At 34.0% G+C, this 24,891-nt stretch overlaps 6 protein-coding genes and 3 pseudogenes across 11 annotated transcripts; 8 read left to right on the forward strand and 1 right to left on the reverse strand.

Annotated features, from left to right (window-relative positions):
• Nucleotides 1–4,696: 4,696 nt before the first annotated feature.
• LOC104782435 (mannose-1-phosphate guanylyltransferase 1) lies at nt 4,697–7,287 on the forward strand. 5 transcript variants are annotated; one of them, XM_087511739.1, is made up of 6 exons: nt 4,697–4,890; nt 4,991–5,151; nt 5,697–5,844; nt 5,940–6,002; nt 6,099–6,338; nt 6,428–7,287. In XM_087511739.1, the coding sequence occupies exons 3-6, from the start codon at nt 5,734–5,736 to the stop codon at nt 7,097–7,099; spliced, it is 1,086 nt and encodes a 361-aa protein (XP_087367865.1). In that variant the 5' UTR covers nt 4,697–4,890; nt 4,991–5,151; nt 5,697–5,733; the 3' UTR covers nt 7,100–7,287. The 5 variants fall into 5 exon arrangements, with proteins under 5 accessions (XP_087367865.1, XP_010505663.1, XP_087367866.1 ...); XM_010507361.2 differs by lacking the exon at nt 4,697–4,890 and having other exon boundaries at nt 4,962–5,151; XM_087511740.1 differs by lacking the exon at nt 4,697–4,890 and having other exon boundaries at nt 5,008–5,177; nt 5,654–5,844.
• A 3,801-nt stretch (nt 7,288–11,088) lies between these two features.
• Nucleotides 11,089–13,620, forward strand: LOC104782437 (ribonuclease 2). Of its 2 annotated transcripts, XM_010507363.2 has the most exons (9): nt 11,178–11,417; nt 11,627–11,655; nt 11,725–11,798; nt 11,887–11,988; nt 12,149–12,152; nt 12,388–12,479; nt 12,750–12,911; nt 13,186–13,270; nt 13,431–13,620. In XM_010507363.2, the coding sequence occupies exons 1-9, from the start codon at nt 11,227–11,229 to the stop codon at nt 13,478–13,480; spliced, it is 789 nt and encodes a 262-aa protein (XP_010505665.1). In that variant the 5' UTR covers nt 11,178–11,226; the 3' UTR covers nt 13,481–13,620. The 2 variants fall into 2 exon arrangements, 1 of the variants encoding a protein (XP_010505665.1); XR_015597603.1 differs by lacking the exon at nt 12,149–12,152 and having other exon boundaries at nt 11,089–11,417.
• Nucleotides 13,621–13,931: 311 nt separating this feature from the next.
• LOC104784292 (uncharacterized) lies at nt 13,932–14,414 on the reverse strand (annotated as a pseudogene).
• A 295-nt stretch (nt 14,415–14,709) lies between these two features.
• On the forward strand, nt 14,710–15,531 carry LOC104784293 (uncharacterized protein At2g39795, mitochondrial-like). Its single transcript, XM_087511743.1, has 2 exons — nt 14,710–14,986; nt 15,125–15,531. Exons 1-2 carry the CDS (start codon nt 14,723–14,725, stop codon nt 15,407–15,409), a joined length of 549 nt encoding a protein of 182 aa, XP_087367869.1. The 5' UTR covers nt 14,710–14,722; the 3' UTR covers nt 15,410–15,531.
• Nucleotides 15,532–16,129: 598 nt separating this feature from the next.
• LOC104784294 (uncharacterized protein At2g39790, mitochondrial pseudogene) lies at nt 16,130–17,116 on the forward strand (annotated as a pseudogene).
• A 1,140-nt stretch (nt 17,117–18,256) lies between these two features.
• On the forward strand, nt 18,257–19,336 carry LOC104784295 (uncharacterized protein At2g39795, mitochondrial pseudogene; annotated as a pseudogene).
• Nucleotides 19,337–20,018: 682 nt separating this feature from the next.
• On the forward strand, nt 20,019–21,241 carry LOC104784296 (uncharacterized protein At2g39795, mitochondrial-like). Its single transcript, XM_087511744.1, has 4 exons — nt 20,019–20,275; nt 20,510–20,633; nt 20,685–20,895; nt 21,019–21,241. The coding sequence occupies exons 1-4, from the start codon at nt 20,024–20,026 to the stop codon at nt 21,176–21,178; spliced, it is 747 nt and encodes a 248-aa protein (XP_087367870.1). The 5' UTR covers nt 20,019–20,023; the 3' UTR covers nt 21,179–21,241.
• A 727-nt stretch (nt 21,242–21,968) lies between these two features.
• Nucleotides 21,969–23,074, forward strand: LOC104784297 (uncharacterized protein At2g39795, mitochondrial-like). Its single transcript, XM_087509570.1, has 4 exons — nt 21,969–22,220; nt 22,427–22,552; nt 22,673–22,809; nt 22,915–23,074. The coding sequence occupies exons 1-4, from the start codon at nt 21,969–21,971 to the stop codon at nt 23,072–23,074; spliced, it is 675 nt and encodes a 224-aa protein (XP_087365696.1).
• Nucleotides 23,075–23,513: 439 nt separating this feature from the next.
• LOC104782438 (uncharacterized protein At2g39795, mitochondrial) lies at nt 23,514–24,882 on the forward strand. The gene is made up of 3 exons (XM_010507364.2): nt 23,514–23,817; nt 24,125–24,474; nt 24,597–24,882. Exons 1-3 carry the CDS (start codon nt 23,563–23,565, stop codon nt 24,754–24,756), a joined length of 765 nt encoding a protein of 254 aa, XP_010505666.1. The 5' UTR covers nt 23,514–23,562; the 3' UTR covers nt 24,757–24,882.
• The last annotated feature ends 9 nt before the right edge of the window (nt 24,883–24,891 follow it).

Below are 24,891 nucleotides of genomic sequence, written 5' to 3' on the forward strand. Positions count from 1 at the left end.
CGATTTCAGATCTTTTTAAAAAGGATATTCCAAAAAAATAAAATAAAATCTTCACAGAATATTTAATTAACCATATCTAAACAACAAAATCTCAAAAATTGTGATTAAAAGTGATTTTCGATTATACTAGAAACTATATATAAAAATAACAGAAATCATGTTTATTATGATTGATTTGATAAATTTCAAAAAAATTAGGTTAATCCGTGTAACAGTCATAAAAAAATCTCAAAAAAAAATTAAATCCTCATATTTAGCATATGATTTTATTGCATAATGTTTTATTCACAATAACTTTTAAAAACAATCACATAAATTATAGGTTTTATATAAAAATTACAATATAAAATTAAAAAAATTCAATCATAATCTAGTTACGTTATGATATACAGTGTAATGTTGTTTCGTATCATGTAGTATACTAATATGATATGTCAACGAGTAAACTAATAAAAATTCTTTAAACTAGAATATAACTGCATTCTAATCTAGTCTCGAATCTTTGATTCACACCAGGTACCAAAAATATGTATCGAAACCGGTCCAATAACGGAACTAAGGAACATATTTGATGATCTAAACAAACAGACAAATCAGCTTTTTTACATTAATATATATGCGCCACTGTGTCTGTCTTAAGAAAGAAATAAAGGTAATAAGAATATGAAAAATCGAAGGTAGCTTGTCGGTGTCACGTGGGGGAAGAGAGCATGTGAAAACAAAAAATCAATAATTGGAAAAAGAAACTGTGAATCATTTATCATGTGGTGGATCAGGTTAGGTATATTCTTTCGATCGAGCTCGTTTAGTGTTTACAGCCTAGCTCTTCTTATCCTGACGATTGGCCCCCATAACAGAGACATTACACAATAGTACAATACGAATGCGTTTCTAAGCTACTGCCCCATATTCAAATCGAATCTTGGAGATTCTTATAAAAATCTGTGTTATTCAAGTGTCTCAGATTACTAGAAGCCAAGTTTCTTAAAAATTCTAGACGATTTGATTACTAAATTACCAAATTAATGACATTATATATATATATGAGATAATATAAATATATCTGGTCTGATGTAGAAGTGTTACACCATACAATACCCTGAGTCCCTGATACCCACATAGATATATTGAAAAGTTAGTTTGTGGAAAGAAAAACTAACTAACAAAAACAACATTCTCCATTTGACAAAAGAACGTAAGTTTAATAAAAAATATCTACAGAAAGTTTTGATGATGATACAACAATCATTCGTTAAAACCACAATAATTCAACTAAATGTAGATTTTATTGATATGGTAGATTGTGATCAATATTGAAATTGTAATAATCTTCACAACACGACATATATACAAAGGACTGATGAATTTGGATTCAAGCTTTCAAAGATAATTTATACATAGTAACGGCAAATCATAGTTTATAGTCTAAAATATCAAAATCTCATCTAACATACAAAATATAATTCTGAAAAAATATTAACTCTTTCACGGTCAGTAAAAATGACTAATCCTCATTAACTTTTAAAGTCATATAGTATAGACAGTAGTATTATCAGAAATTTAGCTTAACTGATATATATATATATATATATATATATATATATAAAGGTTTATGTAACGTTACTGCTGGACTAATGGCTTGCAACTTCAGCTTGGGTTCTTGACATAAGGGTTCCTACTTTAACTCCATTTTTTTTCGTTTCAATAATAAGGTGAGATTGATGTATCATAAATTGTACTCATCAATGTAAATGTCCTATGCGTCTTCTATGTATGTGGGTTCCTATGTCTCTCTTCATCCCACTTGGGCATGTGACTTATATATGAAATCCTTTATATTTGTAAATATCGGCTGGTTAAAACAACTATATGAATCCTCTCAATGTTGTCGATCAGGAGTGATCAGACTACTGACCTAAGAATGTTCGTTCATAGCAAAAGAACTTGTCTAGTAATTTTAATAAAGTCTCTTCAAAAACACACACACACAAACACATTCGTTCTTGTTAGCATTTTTTTTTTTCACTGAATAATTATAAAGATTGAAGATAATATAAGTTTTTTACAAAAAGGATCAAGAGCAATCAACCCAGCTAACCAGCTAGATCTAACCTAAGATAAGATTCTAGCCATATTATCTACAAAAAGTTTGTGAAGCCAACATGGGAAACCAGTTGCTACATAAGATTGACGGCGATCCTCTCTTGTTACATTCTTTGCAATAAGATGAGCTCCAAGATTTGCATTCCTATCTTCCAAAAAAACTTTATAATCTAAAATATTCCCCAAGACTGCTTCTAAGGACCTAGAATAGAACATGAAAGAAGGCCAGACTTTTGGTCGCTGAAAAGCTCCAATTAAGTCTTTGTCCTCTGAGGCAAAAATGATCTTACTGAAATTGTGACTGATCAAGCTCTCAATAGACCAAAGCCAGCTTTGGAGACAAGCATCCAGTTTCGAATAAATCATAGAAAAGGACTTTCTGCTATGCAAAAGAACTTCACCACATTCATTTCTCAACCCATGCCGCTCCACTAACATTGTGTTCTTTATCCCAAGATGATGCAAGGTTACATTTTAACCATTCCTGGACATTCTCTCTGATTTTTTTGATTGTGTCAGGTGCTCTAAATCTTCTGCTTTCAATACAGAACAAGTTTATGTTTTTCCATAATTGCCATAATATCCAAGGGAAGGCTTTCCTTATCTCAACCTGCACTTTGCTATCTTTACTCACAAGAATCAAGTAGTACAAGTTCTGGTATAGAGATTCAGAAACAAACCCATTTTGCGGAACCGGGAAGTCATATAGTGCCCATATTTGTCTAGCCACCGTGCAGGTGAATAGGACATGATTTGACGATTCTCCCTCCATCCCACAACTTTGACATCTTGAATCGGTTTTCAAACCTCTATCAATCATTTTGTCAATGACAGGAATGGCACCAGAAATTGCTTTCCACATAAATGTTTTGATCTTGGTGAGCGTGCTGCATCTCCATAGCTGATCTTTTATATGGAGAATGGAGGGTTGCATTGATGCCTCTGTTACCAAATTAATTTTTTCTCTTTGATAGGCAGCCCAATACCCGGATTTGACCGAATAATCCCCACTTTTTGTATGTTCCCAAATGAAGAAATCCTTCGAGAGAGGAACTGGCTTGACTTTACAAATCAATTCAACATCTCTAGGGTAAAAGTGATAATTCAGTTTGGCAAGGTCCCAAGAGTGAGTGTCCACATCAATGAGCTCTTTTACTTTTAAATCCAGATCAAAGATGATATTCTTCATTAATGGAGCTCTCATAACACCATCCAGTAACCACCGAGAAGACCAGACAAAAACGGATTCACCATTACCAATCATTTGTCTAAGTCCTCTTTTTAGTAGTTCTCTCCCATGAAGAATGCTTCTCCAAGCAAATGAAAGTCTCTCTCCAATTTATGCATCTAGAAATTCACCTTCTTCAAAATATCTGCTTTTAAAGAAGAGAGCAAACAAACTATTACCATCTTGTAAGATCCTCGAAGCTTGTTTAGCCAAGAGAGCTTGGTTAAAAATTTGGATATCTTTAAAACCAAGCCCTCCTAAGTGTTTTGGTAAGCAAAGCTTTTCCCACCCAATCTAATGCATTTTCCTTTTTTCCTCTATGGAATCCCACCAGAAAGCTGACATAGCTGAAGTCAAATTTTCACAACTCTTTTTGGAGAGCTTGAAACATGACATTGCGAAGACATACATTGCCATAGCCACCGCTTTAAGTAAAATTTCTTTCCCCCCTTTAGATAGAGTTCGAGCAAACCACCCAGACATTCTGCTTTTCATGTTATCATGTATATATGCCAACATGTCTACCTTAGAGCCACTGAAACATTCTGGTAACCCCAGGTATTTGCTTGCTCCACCTTCCTTGACAATTCCTAGCTTCATTTGGATTTGGATTCTGATACTATCCTCGACTTTGCTCCCAAAAGTAATAGAAGACTTGTATAGATTGATCAATTGTCCTATGACATCACCATAAACCGATAAGATACCTTTTAGAATTGAAGCTTGTTCCATCGATGCCTTAACCAGAAATAAGCTATCATCGGCGAATAGAAGATGATGGATCGAGGGTCCTTGAGGTGAGAACTGGATCCCATTGATTTGACCGGCAGCTTTAGCTTTGTTTAGGAGTTGGGTTAGTCCTTCCGCACATAGAACAAATAATGCAGGCGAGAGAGGATCGCCTTGTCTAAGTCCTCTTTGCGGGTTTATTAAGCCAAAAGGCTGACCGTTTATAAGAACAATATAAGAGACTGTTGTGACACATAACATGATCATATCCACCCACTTTCTGTGAAACCCCAAAGCCACAAGGATAGCTTCCAAAAAACTCCACTCCATTCTGTCATACGCCTTTGACATATCTGTTTTTACTACCATGAAGTTTTTAGAGATCTCTTTATGAGTCCGCAGACCATGATCAGCTTCATGAGCAATGAGTATGTTGTCCGAAATCAATCTTTCAGGAATGAATGCTCATTGATTTGGAGACATGATCAAGGGGAGTAAAGGCTGTAGTCGAGTCATTATAATTTTTGCCACAACCTTGTACAGAACTGAGCACAGGCTAATAGGTCTCGGATCACTCATAAGCGGGGAGTTGATCTTTTTGGATATAAGCCAAAGCTGCGTAAAATTCCATTCTTTAGGAACACTCCATTGACAAAAAAAATTGGTTACCTCGCTAGTCACTCGCTAGCATTTACAATTGCAAAAATCATATTTCTTTTTATATTGTCAAGAAGAACCTTAATTGGAGTGTGTACCTTTAATTAAATTTACTTCCTTCAACGAAAACAAAAAGTCAAAAACTTCAACACGCAAAAAATAATACAATCAAGGTTGGTTTCTATATATATTATTCAAGTTTTACCTTTTGTAATAAATATACGCATTCTTTTTTTTTCTAATTATCAAAAATGGTGTATATATAAACGAAAGGGGTCAGCTTTGTTAAAGAACCTGCCTTTCATTTTTGCCAACGACCGCTCCTTTCTTCATCACACAGCTCAGCCTGACGCTACGTTCAGGCTGATCTCTTCCATTCCCCCACCCCTCAAATCTCAGATCTCTGATCCGGCTGTGAGATCTCTTCCCCTACGGTATTGTCCCTTCTTCATTTGAATGTGTGATGCATGTCCCTTCATTTGAATTCTGTCGGTTTATCGTTTCATTTCGATTTCTTTTGGGGGTTCAGATTCTCGAGATTTATATTCCCATTCGTCAATTTTGTATGCTTATGAGTCGTTGTTATAATAATGTTCCAGCGATTCATGTTTAAATCTTGAAATGATGATTTTTTGTATTTTGGGTCCGATCTGGGTTTAAGCTGAGATTTTGATTTCAGTTTATTGATTTATTTCGTGATCCGACATTTGTAATTTGAGCTGTTGTTGTCTGATCAGCATCGGAATTTTGGAAAAGAACACTTTTTTTTTTTTTTTTTTTTGGTTATCTGATTTAGTGTTGTTTGTTGTTGTATCCTTATGATTCTTTTGTGTTTTGGATCTGAATTGAATTGTATCTACTTCGATTAGATCTGAATGCTGTATAGCTTGTTGTTTCTTGTGGGTGTTCTGTTTCTACCAATGTTTTTGTCACCAGTCATTATTTATCTTTGTTAAGATCTGACGTTGGGATTTTGCAGGTAAAAAAAAAAAAAAGTTAAGAAGAGCATCATCAAGATGAAGGCACTCATTCTTGTTGGAGGTTTCGGCACTCGTTTGAGGCCATTGACTCTCAGTTTCCCTAAGCCCCTTGTTGATTTTGCCAATAAACCCATGATCCTTCATCAGGTAACATAGTCAGCTTCTTTGTCCCTTGTTCCAAGTTATATATGATCCATCTCATGACTCTTGTTTTAAAACCGAGGCTTGTGATCTTTGTGTAGATAGAGGCTCTTAAGGCAGTTGGAGTTGATGAAGTTGTTTTAGCCATCAATTACCAGCCAGAGGTGAGATAGAGATTCTCTTATCTCCTAACTCTTCTTTTGCAGCTATTTTTCTGTTTTACATGTTTGTATTTACCATTTTTGCTCTGTTTCGATTAGGTGATGCTGAACTTCTTGAAGGACTTTGAAACGAAGCTAGAAATCAAAATCACTTGCTCACAGGAGACCGAACCACTAGGTACAGCTGGTCCTCTGGCTTTAGCGAGAGACAAATTGGTTGACGGTTCTGGAGAGCCCTTCTTTGTGCTTAACAGTGATGTGATTAGTGAGTACCCACTTAAAGAAATGCTTGAGTTTCACAAAACTCACGGTGGGGAAGCCTCCATAATGGTGACAAAGGTGAGACTATCGAACCTTAATACTCTCTCCAGTTATTGTATAGTATGTTTATTCATCTAATGTTGGACTTGCGTGTATATTGGTTATAGGTGGATGAACCATCGAAATATGGAGTGGTTGTTATGGAAGAAAGTACAGGAAAAGTTGAGAAGTTTGTGGAGAAGCCAAAACTGTATGTAGGTAACAAGATCAACGCTGGGATTTATCTTCTGAACCCATCAGTTCTTGATAAGATTGAGCTAAGACCAACTTCGATCGAAAAAGAGACATTCCCTAAGATTGCAGCAGCGCAAGGGCTCTATGCGATGGTGCTACCAGGGTTTTGGATGGACATTGGGCAACCCCGTGACTACATAACGGGTTTGAGACTCTACTTAGACTCTCTGAGAAAGAAATCACCTGCCAAACTAACCAGTGGTCCACACATTGTTGGGAACGTCCTTGTTGACGAAACCGCCAAGATTGGGGAAGGATGTTTGATTGGACCAGACGTTGCCATTGGTCCAGGCTGCATTGTTGAGTCAGGAGTAAGACTCTCACGCTGCACAGTCATGCGTGGGGTGCGCATCAAGAAGCACGCGTGTATCTCGAGCAGTATCATCGGGTGGCACTCAACAGTTGGACAATGGGCCAGAATTGAGAACATGACCATCCTCGGGGAAGATGTTCACGTTAGCGATGAGATATATAGCAACGGTGGAGTTGTGTTGCCACACAAGGAGATCAAAACAAACATCTTGAAGCCAGAGATAGTGATGTGAGAAAAAATGTGTTATTACTATTATTATTGTTATGTGTCTTTCTCTCTAAGCTTTTGCTTTTAATTCTTCTTAATTTGGGTTTTTGAATAAGCATCAAACCAAAACGTTGTATATCTTTGTTAGGGTCATTTGGTGTTTTGTTTCTATTTTTTTTCTTGTAACTTATCAAAAAAAAAAACATTGTCTCATTGATTTTGAGATACTTTTGATTGAATACTAGGTGCTTCCCCATGCAACGCGTGGATTGTGGTGTAGTTGGCACTTTTTTGTTTTTAGTTTTTTTCGTTTTCTCTTTTGTATTATTTCGTTTTAATTAGGCATATACAGGCTTCGCAGTCATTTGTATTTATACACTATATGTTTATACCATTTCGTTTAGATGTGTACAATTGTGACGTTTATTTTTTATGAATTATTAGGATGTTGTTTCTTGTTTTTGAGGATCCAATCTTATTATTGACTGATATTGTCCCTAATACATTTATTGTATTTTAGATTTTCTAATTAACTGCTTATGTAAATCCTTCATACGTTGATGTTGCAATAATAAGTTATTTTTTAAAAATAATTATCTTCTGTGTAAGTGATTATGTTTGTATGCCCATGTTTTGGTCTAATATCAATAAGATCATTTCTGTTTTTCTTTAGTTGGCTTTGAAACCAATTTTGAGTTAAGCAAATAATGGGTCGAATTATGGTGTTAATAAGTAATATAAATTCTTATGTATATATATTGTATATATGTGACTATAAGTTTAGCTAACTAAAAAATTCTGTAATATTTAAATATAATCTTGAACATATATATATATATATATATATTTTATTTGTGGGAGGAATGTATGGAATTATTGGATAGAAGTTATTTTTGAGTTAAATGACATTTTATGCCTTTAAAGTGAGTTAAATATTAATAAATTTTTATATGTGTCTTGACTTTTTTTAAAAAGGAATACCAAATGTTTCCTTCCAAATTTGAAGTGACATAGTATTTTAGTTTTCTTATATGATTTTATGAACTTCAATGTAAAGGTTTTTCAAAGTAATAAGTACACTCACACTGATTGAATTCTAAATTTTGGAGAAATGTTTATTTCGATTAATCATCTGCTCTTATAAATATATTAAATAAGTATGTTGTTGTTCCTACAAATAGGACAACATATATTATAGTTTAACCATAGAGTTAAGCAATGGAAATGGAACTTGTGATTGCAAGACAAAATGTTTATATATATTATGTTACACATTGATCGTTTAAAAATGAATAGGAACATCTAATTCTCAAATAAAGCTGTTTTTTTTTTTTTGTTAAAACCAACATATGTGAATTTAAATTTAACTATGCAAATTTAAAAAATAAATTTGAATAGATTAGAAAGGCAAGAAATATAAAAGAAATATTTTATTTTTATATAAATAAAATAAAAATTGAAAACAATGTTAAATATATATAATACTTTCTAAATTAAAATATAGAATCAAACTCTTACAAGTTACAACACATATGAGATATAACAACATTTGATATTGGTGGGAGAGGAGGAGAGAATGGTTACTATAAGATGGTAATCCAAATTAGATAATGAAGATGAATCTTTAAAAAATAGAACAATGTAAAAAAAAATATATATATATATATAATACTTTCTAAATTAAAATATAGAATCAAACTATTACAACACATATGAGATATAACAACGTTTGATATTGGTGGGAGAGGAGGAGAGAATGATTACTTATAAGATAATAATCCAAATTAGATAATGGAGATGAATCTTTTAAAATAAGAACAATGTAAAATATATATCATGTAGTCTCTAAAATTAAAATTTAGCATTAAAAATTTACAATGATATTTCATTTGTTTTTTACAACCCATACAACATAATTAATAAATGAAAAATGATTTGAGGTATTGTAGAAGAGAATGAGAGAATGTGAAAATGAGATAGTAAAAGAATGTCAACATGAGAGAATGAGAGATTGAGAGAATGCTTATTTATATGATAAGAAATGATGGAAGTTACATTTAGAATTATGGAGTTACAATAGTAATTTATTGTGTTTGAATAAAATTGAGTGGTAGAATATGATTAATGTATAATTTATTTATTTTCAGTTCTAATTTTATTTTAATGTGTGAGTTAGATGTATTGTGTTTATTGGGTCTTAAATATTGTTTAAAGGAATTAGAAAGCAAATAAAAAAAATAAAAAAATTAGAAACATTAAATGAAAATCAACCAATAAGGAGAGACCAAAATCTTACTTTTATATTATGATATATTGCTTTAAACTTTGAAATGAGAAATATATTATAAATAATAATTTTACATGAGAAATATATTAATTTAGCCAACCAAAATATGAGTATAAGTTTAGCCAACCAAAATAATTAAAAAGTATTAAAATCTAACCAAAAATATTTTCTATTGAAAGATAAATCAGTTAGTAGGAGGAATGAATTAACGTACAATTATTGGATAAGAGTTACATTTGAGTTAAATGGATTTACATAACTTTAATTATAAATAAATATTTTAATTTTTTATAACCTAAAATAAAAGGAATACCAAGTGGCCGAATCAAAATTCACATGATTTGGTTGTTTGTTGATATAAACTCAACACTTACACATAATATTTCAAAATAAAAAAATATTACTTCTGAAGTAACAAACTAAATTAGTTTTCTTATAAAATTATATGAATTTTTCAATCCCAATAATTTTTAAAACCCCAAAGATAACTTATATTTTTTTGGGTTTTTTTTTTGTTTTTCACTCATCAATTTAATATATAGTGCTAGATTTCATACTAATTGGTTTCATCTTTAGAGAATTTAGTTAAATGGTATTTTTAAATTATATTTTATTTTTATATTTAAGTTCCAGTTGAATATGATTTCTTTTTTGGATCATTTTTTATTTTGATTAAACACACAAAAACCAATTGTTTAATTATGTTCTTTTTGTTTTCAAAAACCTCAAATCATAAAAATATATATATATATATATATATATATTATATTGATCTTTGCAGATTTATCAATTGGATCACAAAACAAAATAGTCTTTATAAATAGAGTTGATAGACTTTACAAAACAAAATAGACTTTATAAATGGATAATTATATTGATCTTTAAATATTATATTAATCTTTATAAATTATTAAAAATGATACATGAATATGTGAGATAACCAGAGACATAATAGATAATTAGATATGGATCATTTCAACTTCATGATCTTATTGTGTGGTGAATATTGTAAGAAAGTATAAAAATAATGACTTATAAGATGTTAATATAAAATAGAAAATGGAGATAAAACTTTTAAAAGATTAAAATATATATATAAGATATACATATCATACAAACTCTAAAACTAAGCTTTTACAATGATATTTGATTTGATTTTTTATAACCCATACAACAACAATAACAAAAAAAATACAAAACAAAACAAAACAAAAAAAAAGAGAATTGAAAGTAGTGGAAAAAAATGAGAGAATGAAAGAGTGATAGACTAAGAGAATAGGATAATGAATATTTATAGGAAAAGAAATGATGAAAAATTACATTTAGAAAAATGAGAGTTACAATTCTAATTTATTGTTTTGTTTTAATACAATTGATTAATACAAGTTAGTGGAGAAATAAAGTTAATGCATAATTTATAGGGGAATTTATATGATTTCAGTTTTATATTATGTGAGTTAAATGTGAAAATTAATTGTTTTTAAATTTGTGTTTTAATAGAAATATTTTTTTGTTAAAATTACTGTCAAGTGGACTAATAAGGAGATAATGAAACTTACTTTTATATGGTTCATTATGAAAACTTTCTCTCAACCATTCCAAATTTAATAGGTGACACAATAACATGGGTTTTGTTTCGGGGACCATAAACAAGACCATTGAGAGAACCGTAACAGACTTGTGTTGGGTTAATTTCTCAAAAGATCCCAAATCCAATGGGTTTATCCGAATCTAAGGCGAAGAGGAATGAATATTCGCTGAATGTGAAAAGACTAAAATACCCTTGAGTTCCCTCCACATATACAGTAAACCGGAGAGCTAAATTAAAATTACGGTTTCGATTCCAAAATTAAAAAAAAGAGTCGATGGCGTCGCGTACATGTCTTCTCTTCCTTCTCGTTGCGTTTGTCGCCGGAGCACTTGCCGGAGACGTCATCGAAGTCAATAGATCTCAGAGTCAGAGGGAGTTCGATTATTTCGCTCTCTCTCTTCAGTGGCCTGGAACATACTGCCGCGCTACTCGTCATTGCTGCTCCAAAAACGCTTGCTGCAGAGGGTAAAGCTTCCTCGATCTTTTCTAATTTTAGATTGAATTTGTCTTTTATTTCTTCGTGTAGCTGAGGATCTGAATTCAATTAGTGTTTGATCAGAACAATAGAGATTACTATTAGATTGGATAAATCTTGATTAAGTTTTAGTTATAAAGATTTGGATTTTGTGTTTGCTCCTCTAGACTAACTTATGTGTTTCTTTCTTTTTTTCCAGCTCTGATTCTCCAACTCAGTTCACCATCCGTAAGTTAAAAACTCTTTTCAATCTTTAGTTTCAGTTTCAGGACTCAATGTGTACGTGTGTGTTTGTAGATGGGTTATGGCCTGACTATAACGATGGTTCATGGCCTTCTTGTTGTTATCGATCTGACTTTAATGAGAAGGAGGTACAAACATTGGTCCTTGTTCAATATACAAAGTCTATGTCTTTATATCTTAGGAGAAGTTTCTGAAAAAGGAGAATTTTTTTTGCAGATCTCAACGTTGATGGATGGTCTTGAGAAGTACTGGCCTAGTCTTAGTTGTGGTTCTCCATCAAACTGTCATGGTGGAAAAGGGTCATTTTGGGGCCATGAGGTGATTGTTTTTTTCTTTTTCACTTCTATTATATATATATAACTCTTTACAAATTGGTGTTTTACATCTATCATAAGTTGTCTTTCACTCTTTCACCAAAACTAACTGAGTTTTCGTTTGTTGGTTTGTTATGTATCTCTTTTGCAATACACGCTGGCAGTGGGGTAATTATTTTCAATCTTTTGACTTCTTTAAATTTGAATTTTTCTTTTGATTTCCTTCCACATAGTCTTATATAGAGTTTGATTCATTGGTGTTACTAGAGAGCTCCATGCTTAATCTCAGAACCTTTTGCTCAACAGTGTGTATAGTTAGCACACTATGTTCTGGTTTGATTTTGCTGATTCGATAATATAGGTTCTTTCTCTAACGGTTGTGCTGATAATTTTTTATTTTCAGAGAAACATGGGACTTGTTCTTCTCCTGTTTTTCGTGATGAGTATAATTACTTTCTTGCCACGCTTAATCTCTACTTGAAGTATAATCTCACGGTAAGTGTTCACAGAGTTTAGTTTATGTTGTGATATGATGCATAGTGGACTGGTTAAATAAGAAAGTTGGGTATACACAAGAGTTAATTTTGCTTGCATACTTGTGCAATGGAGTTTTTCTTTATGATGTATGATCATGCATGATGCATCTTATATTTACTCTGTTCTGTCAGTTTATCAGTTTTGTGAAGACACTTTTGTATTTTTTTCCTCTATTGGATAAGTTCTTAATGCCAGTTTACAATCTCTACATCTGTAAATTTGGAATAGGATGTCCTTTATCAAGCTGGCTATGTTGCTTCCAACAGCGAAAAGTATCCTCTAGGAGGTATCGTAACAGCCATTCAGAATGCATTTCATATCAACCCTGAAGTGCAATGCAAAAGAGATGCAATCGATGAAATACGTATATGCTTCTATAAGGATTTTAAGGTCTGTATCTGACATCTCTTTCATCTTAGGTTGTTGATTTCCTTTTGAAAGTCTTACATCTTGTTTTAGTATTATAATTCATGTTTCTTTTAAAACCCCTTATAAGAAAACTTAAATATCTTGTGTCCAAGCGTGTAGAAAATGTTTGGTTTGGTAAGATTTGCTGATCATTGACATTATTATTGCTTTTCCTGGTTTAATGTTAAAATAGTTTGCTAGAATCTGAGAATGGCACCAATTTCTGACAGTGTATTTATTTATTTCATGACTACAGCCCAGGGACTGTGTTGGTTCCAAAGATTTGACATCTAGAAAATCATGTCCCAAGTACGTAAGTTTGCCGGAATACACGCCATTGGGTAAGTATAAATTCAAAGAACGTAAACCATCTTTTCCATATCTTGAACGATGCATAATTGCAATTAGTGTGGATTCATGATTAGTTGGACAAGAGGCAAGAGCATTAGATAAGTGATGGATATATGATAAAATGATAAGACATATATTTGTGTTATGCAGATGGTGAGGCTATGGTTCTGAAGATGCCAACAGATAGAGAAGCTCTTTGAATGGGAGCCTTGTTATTTACTTAGAGGCAATACATTACTTGTCTCTGATGTTGTACTTTTACAGCCAAACCTATAAACAATGAATAAAGAAGATTGGCTTATTATCGTCCTATTAAATATGAATAATCATTACTGCTAAATCAAGTTTCTTTCTAACGATGGAAATATCAGACAGGTCCATAAGAAGATTCAAATTTTGCTCTGCTTTATGGAATGAAAACTATAAAATTTGGTTTAGGGAGAATTTTCAAAATAGTTTAAATGTACATCAAAAACAGACCACTGTGATTTGTTTAGGTTTAGAGGATGTGGAGAACGATGCCGCGATGCCTGAATACGCCACAGCTAAATAGCGGTGTGGTAGGACATGACTATATAGATATCTACAAGGAATAGATGGGATAGAATACAGAAAATTAAGTAAATCAAAACCCAACTGATTATTTTTGTATTACGTACAACAATCGTAATCCCTTAGTTCCAAAGACAATTCTAGAGTTCCTCTATCGACGACACATCGATCACTGTTGAAGCCGACGAGACGGGCTGCACCAGAGAACTTGCCATTCGTTGGCAATCGAACCTTTGCCCGACCTATCACAACAGATCCATTTGATGTTGCAGGATCTATACAAGAATATTTTCTAAGCAATTCTAGGTAAAGATATTTTGCTGGAAAATCTAAAGGAATCACCAACTCTGTATCATACTTCCAATAGTTGCCTTTGGAAACCCATACCTATTTTGTGTATGGATCTTCGGGGTCCGTCCATGCAACAACTTTGTAGTGGTTAGGATGTTGCAAAAGGTTCTTTTCATCGATTGTGCATGCACGAAATATTTTCACGATTAACTTTGTTTCTATGTGATGATCAGTCTTTCTCTTCCCTTGACGAATCAGTCGAAACCTTTTATGTTGCGCTGTGTTTGTCATTGAGAGAAAGAGCTAGTAATATTAAGACTTTGGCTTGTCTCAAGGCTTGGAAATTTTATATTATGTATGTAGTTTGCAGCATTATCTCTTTTTTTTTTTCTTTCTTGGCGGAGGTGTTTCCCTTTAATTTTTTATAAAAATATTTAATAAATAAACCTTCCGTGCCAAGTTTATCATCTCGTCAAAAAAGTAATTTAATGTTTTTAATTAGGGTTTTTTTTTCTTAGAATTTTGATTCGGTTAATTTTGAACCCTAATTTCTCTTCAAATTAAGAAGATAGCAATCACACTTTTTGCTTTAGTCCGGCATGGCTTTCGCTGGGTGTGTACGCAGGTCAGTGTCTAAGTTGGCTTCGGCATGTGATCGAGCCCGGTCTATCTCCTTCCCCGCCGTTATGAACTGTCGTCCGTGTCCGTCTCAAGCTCTCAACCCGTCTCCGCTGCGTGCCTTCATCTCCCGTGGCGTTTTTACTCTCTCGAGGAGTGATAGTATACTTCTCTCGGAGATACAAATTCGCGACGTGATTGACTCCAAGATCCTTTCTGATTTGGAAATTGATGATCTCGATTATGTAAGTTTTTTGCATCTTGCTCCTCAAGGAACATATATAAAACTGGTTTGCTTTGTTCTCTTAATGATTGTAGTTGTAATTTAGTTGCTGTTAAGTGTTAAGACGATATTTTTCTTTCTTATACTCTACTGGGAGCAGCTTAAAGAGACAATTCCGGAATACTTCAGTTTCAGAATTGAAGATGATCCTTCAGATCAGTTTGTGACATTGACGACTAAGGAACACGTTGAGGAAAATTTTAAAGTTTTAGCATTCATGCCTAGTCTTGTTGCTGATAAACCAAGTATTAAACTGATTCTAACTGTCACTAAGAAGAGCGGGCTCGGCCTGGAGTTTAGCTGCACGGATTTTGGTGATCATTTTAACATAGATAATGTATCAGTGAATCATCCGGGGGAAAAGAACGATTGGCAATTCGAGTAAGCTTTGTGAATCAAAAACTCTATATAATATATAGAGTATAATTGCAAGTGTAACGTTGTATAAATAGGCATGAGTGGAAAGGTTATAATGTTTTTGCCTTTTGCAGAGACTTGGAAGATGATATGAAGAAGGCCTTCAACAATTATGTGGAGACCCTATTAGGAGAAAGCACAAGGAAGTTATTGCATAGGTACATGATGAGCAAACGGAAGCGAGAGTACTTGGCATGGTTGAAGGATGTTAAGAAATTTATTCGTTGATAGCAGTCAAATTTTTTTTTTCGCATTCCGCACAATCTTATGAGTATTTAACTATGATAATGATCGACTTCATCAAGTTTTTAGATATGTGAGTTTGGTATTCACTTCTTCCCAATGGCCAATGCCAATTATCTCAAATCCTAAATTATAGATTTATAGAAGCACAACGAAAAGTAGTAGAATCATGATTAATAGCAAAAAGGTGTCGGTAGCTTACAACGACAAGAAGAGAAGCTAATAAAATGTTCATCTTAATTATAAGACCATGTGTAATGCTAGTTTTGTCAATTCATTAATTTCAATATTTCTTTATTGTCATCTAACTCAATAATATTACTAAATAAATTCTTTAATTACAACGATTTTGTGATACGATTTCGTTAGTTGAAAATGAAAGTTTTGTCAAACCCTAAAACCCTTGAATCTCAGTTTTCTTCGCTAAACCAGAGAATATCAATCCATGGCTTTTGCTTGGTGCGTACGCAATTCAGCATCTAAGCTCGCTTCCGTATGTGGTCGAGTCCGGTCTATCTCCGCGGTTATGAACCGTCCGTCTATAGCTATCAAACCGTCTCCGCTGAGTCCATTCGTCTCTCGTAGCTTTTTCTACTCGATGGCTGTTGATCAGCTGAGCTCTGAGCAAACCCTTCTCCTTGCGATTGACTCCGAGCTCAATTCTGCTTTCCAAAACGATGATCCCGACTTAGTAAAAACTCTCTCATATCTTTGCTCAATTTCATTTCTGAGAAACCATTATTTGGTCTTATGTTTTAGAAGATATTAGTCTATATTGGTTGAGATTTTGTTTTTGTTTTTACTGACATTATATTCGGGGTTGGTTGGGAGCAGGGTGAGAGATGACACCAGGAAGCTTCTTCCCTTTCGAAATCGAAGATCCTGGAGATCAGAATGTTACATTGACCAGAGACTACAATGGGGAACATATTAAACTTTCAGCAGACATGCCTTATCTTGATGATGCTGTCATTGATGCATTTGGTCCTTCATGTCCTCATGCTGAACTATTTTTCCCACTATAAGTGACTATCACCAAGAAGAGCGGACTCAGCCTAGAGTTTACCTGCCAGGTGTGTTCTGATTATATGAGAGTAAGAGAGTTAACTGTGAATCATCCTGAGGATTCTTTGGAGTATCTAATGCAAACTGACTGGCCTCCTCTCAAGTAAGCTTTGTGAATCAAAACCTCTATATAATAATAACTGCAAGTGTTGGATTTTTTTTAGAGCAGAGAGATATTTTTGTGTGTGTTTTTTTCATTCCTTTTTGTAGGAACTTGGACGATAATCTGAAGAAGGCGTTAGAAAGGTATCTGACGACCAGAGTTGAAGCAAGCACAACGAAACTCTTGCATAAGTACATGATGAGCAAAATGAAGCGAGAGTACTTGGTATGGTTGAAGAATGTTAAGAAGTTTGTGGATGAATGAAAAAGGTAAGTTCGATATTGTAAAAATGAAGTGTCTCTTGTTGTTGGAATATTGACATCTATTCTTTCACATTGAGGTCTCTGTTTTGTAATTTCTCACTCACAAAACCTTGTAGAACACTTGGAGAGATTAACACATGAGACAAACATCTTTTTGATTCGGATCTATTGGATACTTTCACAACATCTCCACTCACGCACACATGCAGTGCTTTTCTCCACTTGCTACATTATACATACACTTGTCCTTAGACCTTACTCCTAGGTTCTAGACTCTCTTACACAAGCCACACTACTTACCTTCATTGGGATTTATAACAACTCTACTTACACTTACTCATTTGGGCCCAATTACTTTTATTACAAAACAACAAGCCTAACTTCTGCTTCCTTGTTGGCTTGTTTTCTTTGTTGTCGACTCTTGCTCCTTCTCTGTAACAAGTGACGACACTTTACTCTTCGCTTTGCTTATTCATCATTTTTATGCACTAAATATAAAATCCTTGAAGAACAGTTTACCTATACCTTTCTGATATATATATATATATATATATATATATATATATACCTTTCTGGATTGACATTAATTAGGAATCATATGAAACTCGAACACAAGTGTTTAGTGCAAAATGCTAACAAATGCTAACAATGAACACAAGTGTTTGAATTATGAATCTTTGATTAAATTCGTGCAACAAAGAATAAGCTTCAAGTGCACGTACATAAGCGAGAAGAAAAGGGAATTGAAGAAGAAGATGGTAATGCTAGTTTCGTCCGTTCTGTTTATCAAACAGTGCATAAATAATCTATATAGGATACGGTTAGTACACGAGTTCACCCAAAACATGGTTTACCCTAACAACAAGTCAACAATATTACCAATTAAACTCAATATATATATATATATATATATTTTAACCTAAAAAAGCTCAATAATATTACCAATCAAATTTATTTTTAATATGATTTTGTGATAAACTTACAAATTGTATCACAAAATCATACTATTGGTTACGGTTTTTAACTTTTAAATTAACCAACGAACCGAAACGGCTTGACATGACGCCTATATAAACCCTTAAAACCTAAAGAAACCCTTGAACCTCAAAAAGCTGCACAGAACCAAAGAAGAGAGTAATCAATCACCATGGCTTTGGCTTGGTGCGCCGTAAGCAGGTCAGCTTCTAATTTTGCTTCCTTGTGTGGTGGTCGAGTCCGAATTATCTCCACCGTTTTGGACCGTCCGTCTCTAGCTCTCAACCCGTCACCGCTGCGTCCCTTCGTCTCTAGTAGCTTTTACTACCCGGCGGTTGTTGATCAGCTGAGCTCCGAGCAAATGCTTATCCGGGAGATTGACTCCGAGATCAATTTAGCTTCGCAAATCAGTGATATGTTTAAGGTCGGTTTTTGTGTCGTTGCTTGTTTCTCACGAAACAGAAATTGGTTATGTAATTTATTTATTATGACATGTTGGAAGCTAGCTGTGCTGATTATAGTTCTAACTATTTTAATATAATTCCTAAATTTAGACAAGATATTTGTTTCTGTTAAGACAGTGTTTCTTTTTGTTGTTGGACACTCTATTGGGAGCAGGATGAAGAGACGACTCCAGAAAGCTCACCTTTCATAATTGAAGATGATGGAGGTGAGACTGTGACATTGACTAGAGACTACAAAGGGGAACATATTAAAGTTGTAGTAGGCCTGCCTAGTCATGCTACTAAGAATGAAGAGGGAACTCTTGATTATTATTATAATTATTATGGATATGGAGTGAAGATACCACTAACTATGAATATTACCAAGAAGAGCGGACTCAGCCTAGAGTTTCGCTGCAAGGTTATTGATGAATATGATTGGATCCACATAGATGGTGTATTTGGGGATCATTCGGTTGACTCTTTGAAAGACAAACTGGCGAATGGCGAAGGGACTTATTTCAAGTAAGCTTTGTGAAAAAATATACTCTATATATAAATAAATGCAAGTGTAAGGTTGTGTAGAGGCATGAGCAGAATGGTTATATAATGTGTGTTTTTTTTTTTTCATCGCCTTTTGCAGAGACCTGGATTATAAACTGCAGATTGCGTTCTACAAGTATCTGCAGACCAGATTGACAAAAGGAACAACGTTTTTTTTGTATAAGTACATGATGACGAACAAGCGACGCCACTTCTTATGGTTGAAGGATGTCAAGAAGTTCTTAGATGATGAAAGTTAAAGTTAGGATACTTATGAATCAGAAACTTTCATATTTTTGTTTTAGCCTTTTACATTTGAGAATTAATTTATAATGGTAATGACTTTCAAAGTTTGTTTTTCTGTTTTTTTTGTTAGAGCGTTCAGATGAGAGTTTTGTATTCACTTTTAAATGTATATATATTCTAAGAGATTATGGAAAATGCTAACAATATATTTTGAACTCAAATGTTGGAATTGTGAATCTTTGATTAAAATCTTGGAACAAAGAATAAGGTTCACATGCACATAAGAAAACGAAGAAAAGGGAGTGAAGAAGAAGATATATAATGCTAGTTTCGTCCGTTGTTTATCAAACTGCATAAATAATCTAAATACGTAGTGTTTAGTTTCTTGAATTTTTGCCCACACAACGATACGGTTAAATTCAATTTATTTTTTACTCTCGTCAACCTAAAAAATATCAGTAATATTTAATATGATTTGGTGATACAATTTATTAGATGAGAAATTTGCATATCTTTTGATTTAGGGTTAGGGTTTTAACTTTTAAATTAACCAACGAACCAAACCGGCTTGGCATGACTCTCAAATTCAGTCGCTGTAAAACCCTATATAAACCCTTAAAACCCTATATAAACCCTTAAAACCTAAAAAAACCCTAAAAGATCTTCACAGAACCAAAAAAAAGAGAATCAATCTAATCACCATGGCTTTAGCTTGGTGCGCTGTACGCAGGTCAGCATCGAAGTTTGCTTCCCTGTGTGGTGGTCGAGTCGGAGTTATCTCCACCGTTGTAAACCGTCCGTCTCTAGCTCTCAACCCGTCACAGCTGCGTCCCTTCGTCTCTGATAGCTCACACTACCCGAAGGTTATTGATCATTTTATCTCTGAGCAAACGCTTATCCTCGAGATTGACTCCCAGATCAGATTTGCTTCGCAAACCAATGATATGGTTAACGTAAGTTTTTGGGTCGTAGCTTGTTCCTCACGAAACAGAAATTGGTTATGCTTTGTTTTTTTTTTTTGATGACATGTTGCTGATTATATAGTTCTAAGTTTTTGATAGTAATTCCTAAATTTAGACAAGATATGTGTAGATTGACAAAAAAAAAAGAAAAAAAAAAGACAAGATATGTGTCTTCGTTAACACAGTGTTTTTTTTTTTTTTTGGCTTATACTCTATTGGGGGCAGGATGAAGAGGCGACTCCAGGAAGTTTACCTTTCAGAATTGAAGATGATGGAGGTAAGACTGTGACATTGACTAGAGACTACAATGGGGAACACATTAAAGTTGTAGTAGGCATGCCTTGTGAATCTCGTGATGATGATGATGATGATGATGATGATGATGATGATGATGATGATGACGACGATGATGATGATGATGATGATGACGACGATGATGAATTAAGGATTCCACTAACTGTGAATGTTACCAAGAAGAGCGGACTCAGCCTCAAGTTTCGCTGCAACGTTATTGATGGTCATATCGACATACATAATGTATTTGTGGATCATTCGGGGGATTCTTTGAAAGAGCAACTGCCGAATACTGAATGGTTGTCTGATGATTTCAAGTAAGCTTTGTGAATAATTAAACTCTATATAAATAAATGCAAGTGTAAGCTTGTGTCTTGGACAAGCATGATCGAGCAGAATGGTTATATAATGGTTTTTCTTTCTTTCATCTCCTTATGCAGAGACGTGAATCATGTTTTGGAGAATGCGTTCTACAAGTATCTGGAGACCAGATTGACAAAAGACACAACAAATTTTTTGTATGAGTACATGACGACGAACAAGCGACGCCAGTTGTTTTGGTTGAAGGATGTCAAGAAGTTTTTGGTTGATGCAAGTTAAAGTTAGGATACTTTAAGAGAGAATCAGAAACTTTCATATTACTGTTTTAGCATTTTACTTTTGAGAATTTAATTTATACTGGTAATGACTTTCAAGTTTGTTTTTTTGTTAGATAGTTCAGAATGCAAGTTTTGTATTCACTTTTAAATGAACCAAAAATTATCATTTTATTATTTTTATATTTTATTTTTACTGGTATATAACTAATCAACTTAATCAGTTGGAGAGAAAAAAAAACGAACTAAATCAATAATATCAATAAATATTTTTGTAATTTTACGGATTTTTTAATACAATTTGTTTCTTATGTGCACTTGGACCTTATTCTTTTGTTGTAAGATTATCGAGAGTAAAAAAATATTGAATTTAGCCGTATCTTTTGTGTGGGCAAAAATTCAAGAAACTAACACGTACGGTTTAGATTATTTAAGCAGTTTGATAAGCAACGGACGAAACTAGCCTTTTCTTCTTCACTCCTTTTCTTCTTTTTTTCTTATGTGCACTTGAACCTTATTCTCGATAATATTACAAATTAAATTTATTTTTAATATGATTTTGTGATACAATTTGTTAGATGAGAATTTTGCACCTCTTTTTGGGTTGATTTAGATGTGATTTGGTTAGGGTTTTAACTTATAAATTAATCAAACGAACCAAACCGGCTTGACATGACTCTCAAATTCAGTCGCTGTAAAATCCTATATATAAACCCTATATAAACCCTTAAAACCTAAAAAAACCCTAAAAAAAACTTCACAGAACCAAAGAAAAGAGAATCAATCAAATCACCATGGCTTTGGCTTGCTGCGCTGTACGCAGGTCAGCATCTAAGTTTGCTTCCGTGTGTGGTGGTCGAGTCGGAGTATTCTCCACCGTTGTGAACCGTCCGTCACTAGCTCTCAACCCGACATCGCTGCGTCCCTTCGCCTCTAGTAGCTTTTATTACCCGATGGTTGTTGATCAGCTGAGCTCCGAGCAAACGCTTATCCGGGAGATTGACTCCCAGATCAATTTTGCTTCGCAAATCAATGATATGGTTTATGTAAGTTTTTGGGTTGTAGCTTGTTCCTCACGAAACAGAAATTGGTTATGCTTTGTTTTTTTTTTTTTTGATGACATGTTGGAAGTTGTGCTGATTATATATAGTTTCTAAGATTTTTATATTAATTCCTAAATTTAGACAAGATATGTGTCTTTGTTAAGACGATGGTTTTTATTTTATTTTTGGTTTATACTCTATTGGGGCAGGATGCGACTCCAGGATTCTTACCTTTCAGAATTGAAGATGATGGAGGTAAGACTGTGACATTGACTAGAGACTACAAAGGGGAACACATTAAAGTTGTAGTAGGCATGCCTTGTGAATCTCGTGATGTTGGTGTTGATGATGATGATGATGATGATGATGATGATGATGATGATGATGATGATGATGATGATGATGGTGGTGATGATGAATTAAGGATTCCATTAACTGTGAATGTTACCAAGAAGAGCGGACTCAGCCTCGAGTTTCGCTGCATGGTTATTGATCGTGGTATTATCGACATAGATAATGTATTTGTGGATCATTCGGGGGATTCTTTGAAAGATCAACTGCCGAATACTGAATGGTCGTCTGATGATTTCAAGTAAGCTTTGTGAATAAATAAAAAGCTTGTGTAGACAAGCATGATCGAGCAGAATAGTTTGTTTATATAATGTTTTTTCTTTCTTTCTTTCATCTCCTTATGCAGAGACGTGAATCATAACGTGGAGAATGCGTTGTACAAGTATCTGGAGACTAGATTGACAAAAGGCACAACGAATTTTTTGTATGAGTACATGACGACGAACAAGCGACGCCACTTGTTTTGGTTGAAGGATGTCAAGAAGTTTTTGGATGATGAAAGTTAAAAGTTAGGGGATATTTTCAAATTTGTGTTTTAACATTTTACATTTGATAATTCATTTTTATTGGTAATGACTTTCAAGTTTGTTTTTTTGTTAGAGAGGAATGCAAGTTTTGTATTCACTTTTAATTTTAAATGAAACAAAAATTATCATTTTATTCAATTCATATTTTATTTTTACTGGTATTAAGTTGTATATATCTTGATCAACTTAATCAGTTTGAGAGAAAAAAAAAACAAACGAACTAAATCAATAATATTAATAATTATCTTTTTAAAATTTACGGACTATTTTAATAGAATTTGTTAGATTATGAAATTTCCGTCACGGTTTTTGATTTAGATGTAATTTGGTTTGATGTTTTGAATTAAGTACCGGACCGAACCGAACCGAACCGAACCGGGCTGATACAGAGCTTCAATCGCTGCTAAAACCTTAAAAACAAAATCCCATTTTTCTCTTCAGAGAAGAGAGCATCAAATCAAATCACCATGGCTTTAGCTTGGTGCGTTGTACGCAGGTCAGCTTCTAAGCTAGCTTCAGTCTGTGGTGGTCTTCGAGTCCGCTCTATCTCCACCGTTATCAATCGCCCGAATCTAGCTCGCAACCCGTCTACGCTGAGTCCGTTCCTCTCTCGTGGCTTTCTTTACTCGACGGCTATTGATCGTATGAGCTCCGAGCAAACCCTTATCCGAGTGATTGACTCCGAGATCAATTCTGCTTTGCAATCTGGTGATCTCAATTTGGTAAAAGTTTTCGCCTTTTCTTTTTGCTCTGTATCATTTTACTGAGAAAGATATATTAGTTTGGTCTTATCTTATGAACAAAATCATTGGTTTGCTTTGTTTTGGTTAAAGGAAAGATCTTTTCATTTTGATTTCTGTTTACTGGGTTAGGTTTTTGTAAGCTAAGGAGTAGGTATTGGGCTTTAGTACTGGTTTGTAACTAGACGATGAACACACAGTTGCATGAGATATGTTTCTCTGTTATCTATCTGTTAAAGACTCTTTTTTTCCTTCTTCTGATATTATATTGGGGTTTGGTTGGGAGCAGGATGAAGAGATGACTCCAGGAAGCTTCCCATTCAAAATTGAAGACAATCCTGGACAGCAGAATGTGACATTGACTAGAGACTTCAATGGGGAACATATTAAAGTTGTAGTAAGCATGCCTAGTCTTGTTACTGATGAGAATGATGAGGATGATGATGATGATGATGATGATGATGGTCCTAGTAATGAATCAAGTATTCCACTAGTTGTGACTATTACCAAGAAGAGCGGACTCAGCTTAGAGTTTAGCTGCATGGCTTTTCCTGATGAGATTGCTATAGATGCTTTATCTGTGAAACAACCGGGGGATTCTTTGGAGGATCAAATGGCAAATGAAGGGCCTGATTTCGAGTAAGCCAGCCTTTGTGAATCAAAAACTCTATATAAGTAATTGCAAGTGTATGGTTGTAGAGTATAGAGATAGACATGGACAAAGAGGTTATAATGTTGTTGTGTTTCATCGCGTTTTGCAGAGACTTGGACGAGAATCTGAAGAAGACGTTCTACAAGTTTTTGGAGATCAGAGGAGTGAAAGCAAGCACCACGAATTTCTTGCACGAGTACATGATGAGAAAAGTGAACCAAGAGTACTTGTTATGGTTGAAGAATGTTAAGGCGTTTATGGAAGAGTGAATGTATAAGGTCAATAAACCTAAGTACCTAAGACTGAGATTGTGAAGTCTCTCCTTGTCTTCATTGTGTTAGCAATTCAATTGTAGCACGATCTTTGAGAATTAATGGTAATGACTTTCCAGTTCAGATTCTACT

Source organism: Camelina sativa, chromosome 4 (genome assembly GCF_030686135.1).
Source record: "Camelina sativa cultivar CO46 ecotype springtype chromosome 4, ASM3068613v1".
Taxonomy (NCBI): Eukaryota; Viridiplantae; Streptophyta; class Magnoliopsida; order Brassicales; family Brassicaceae; genus Camelina; species Camelina sativa.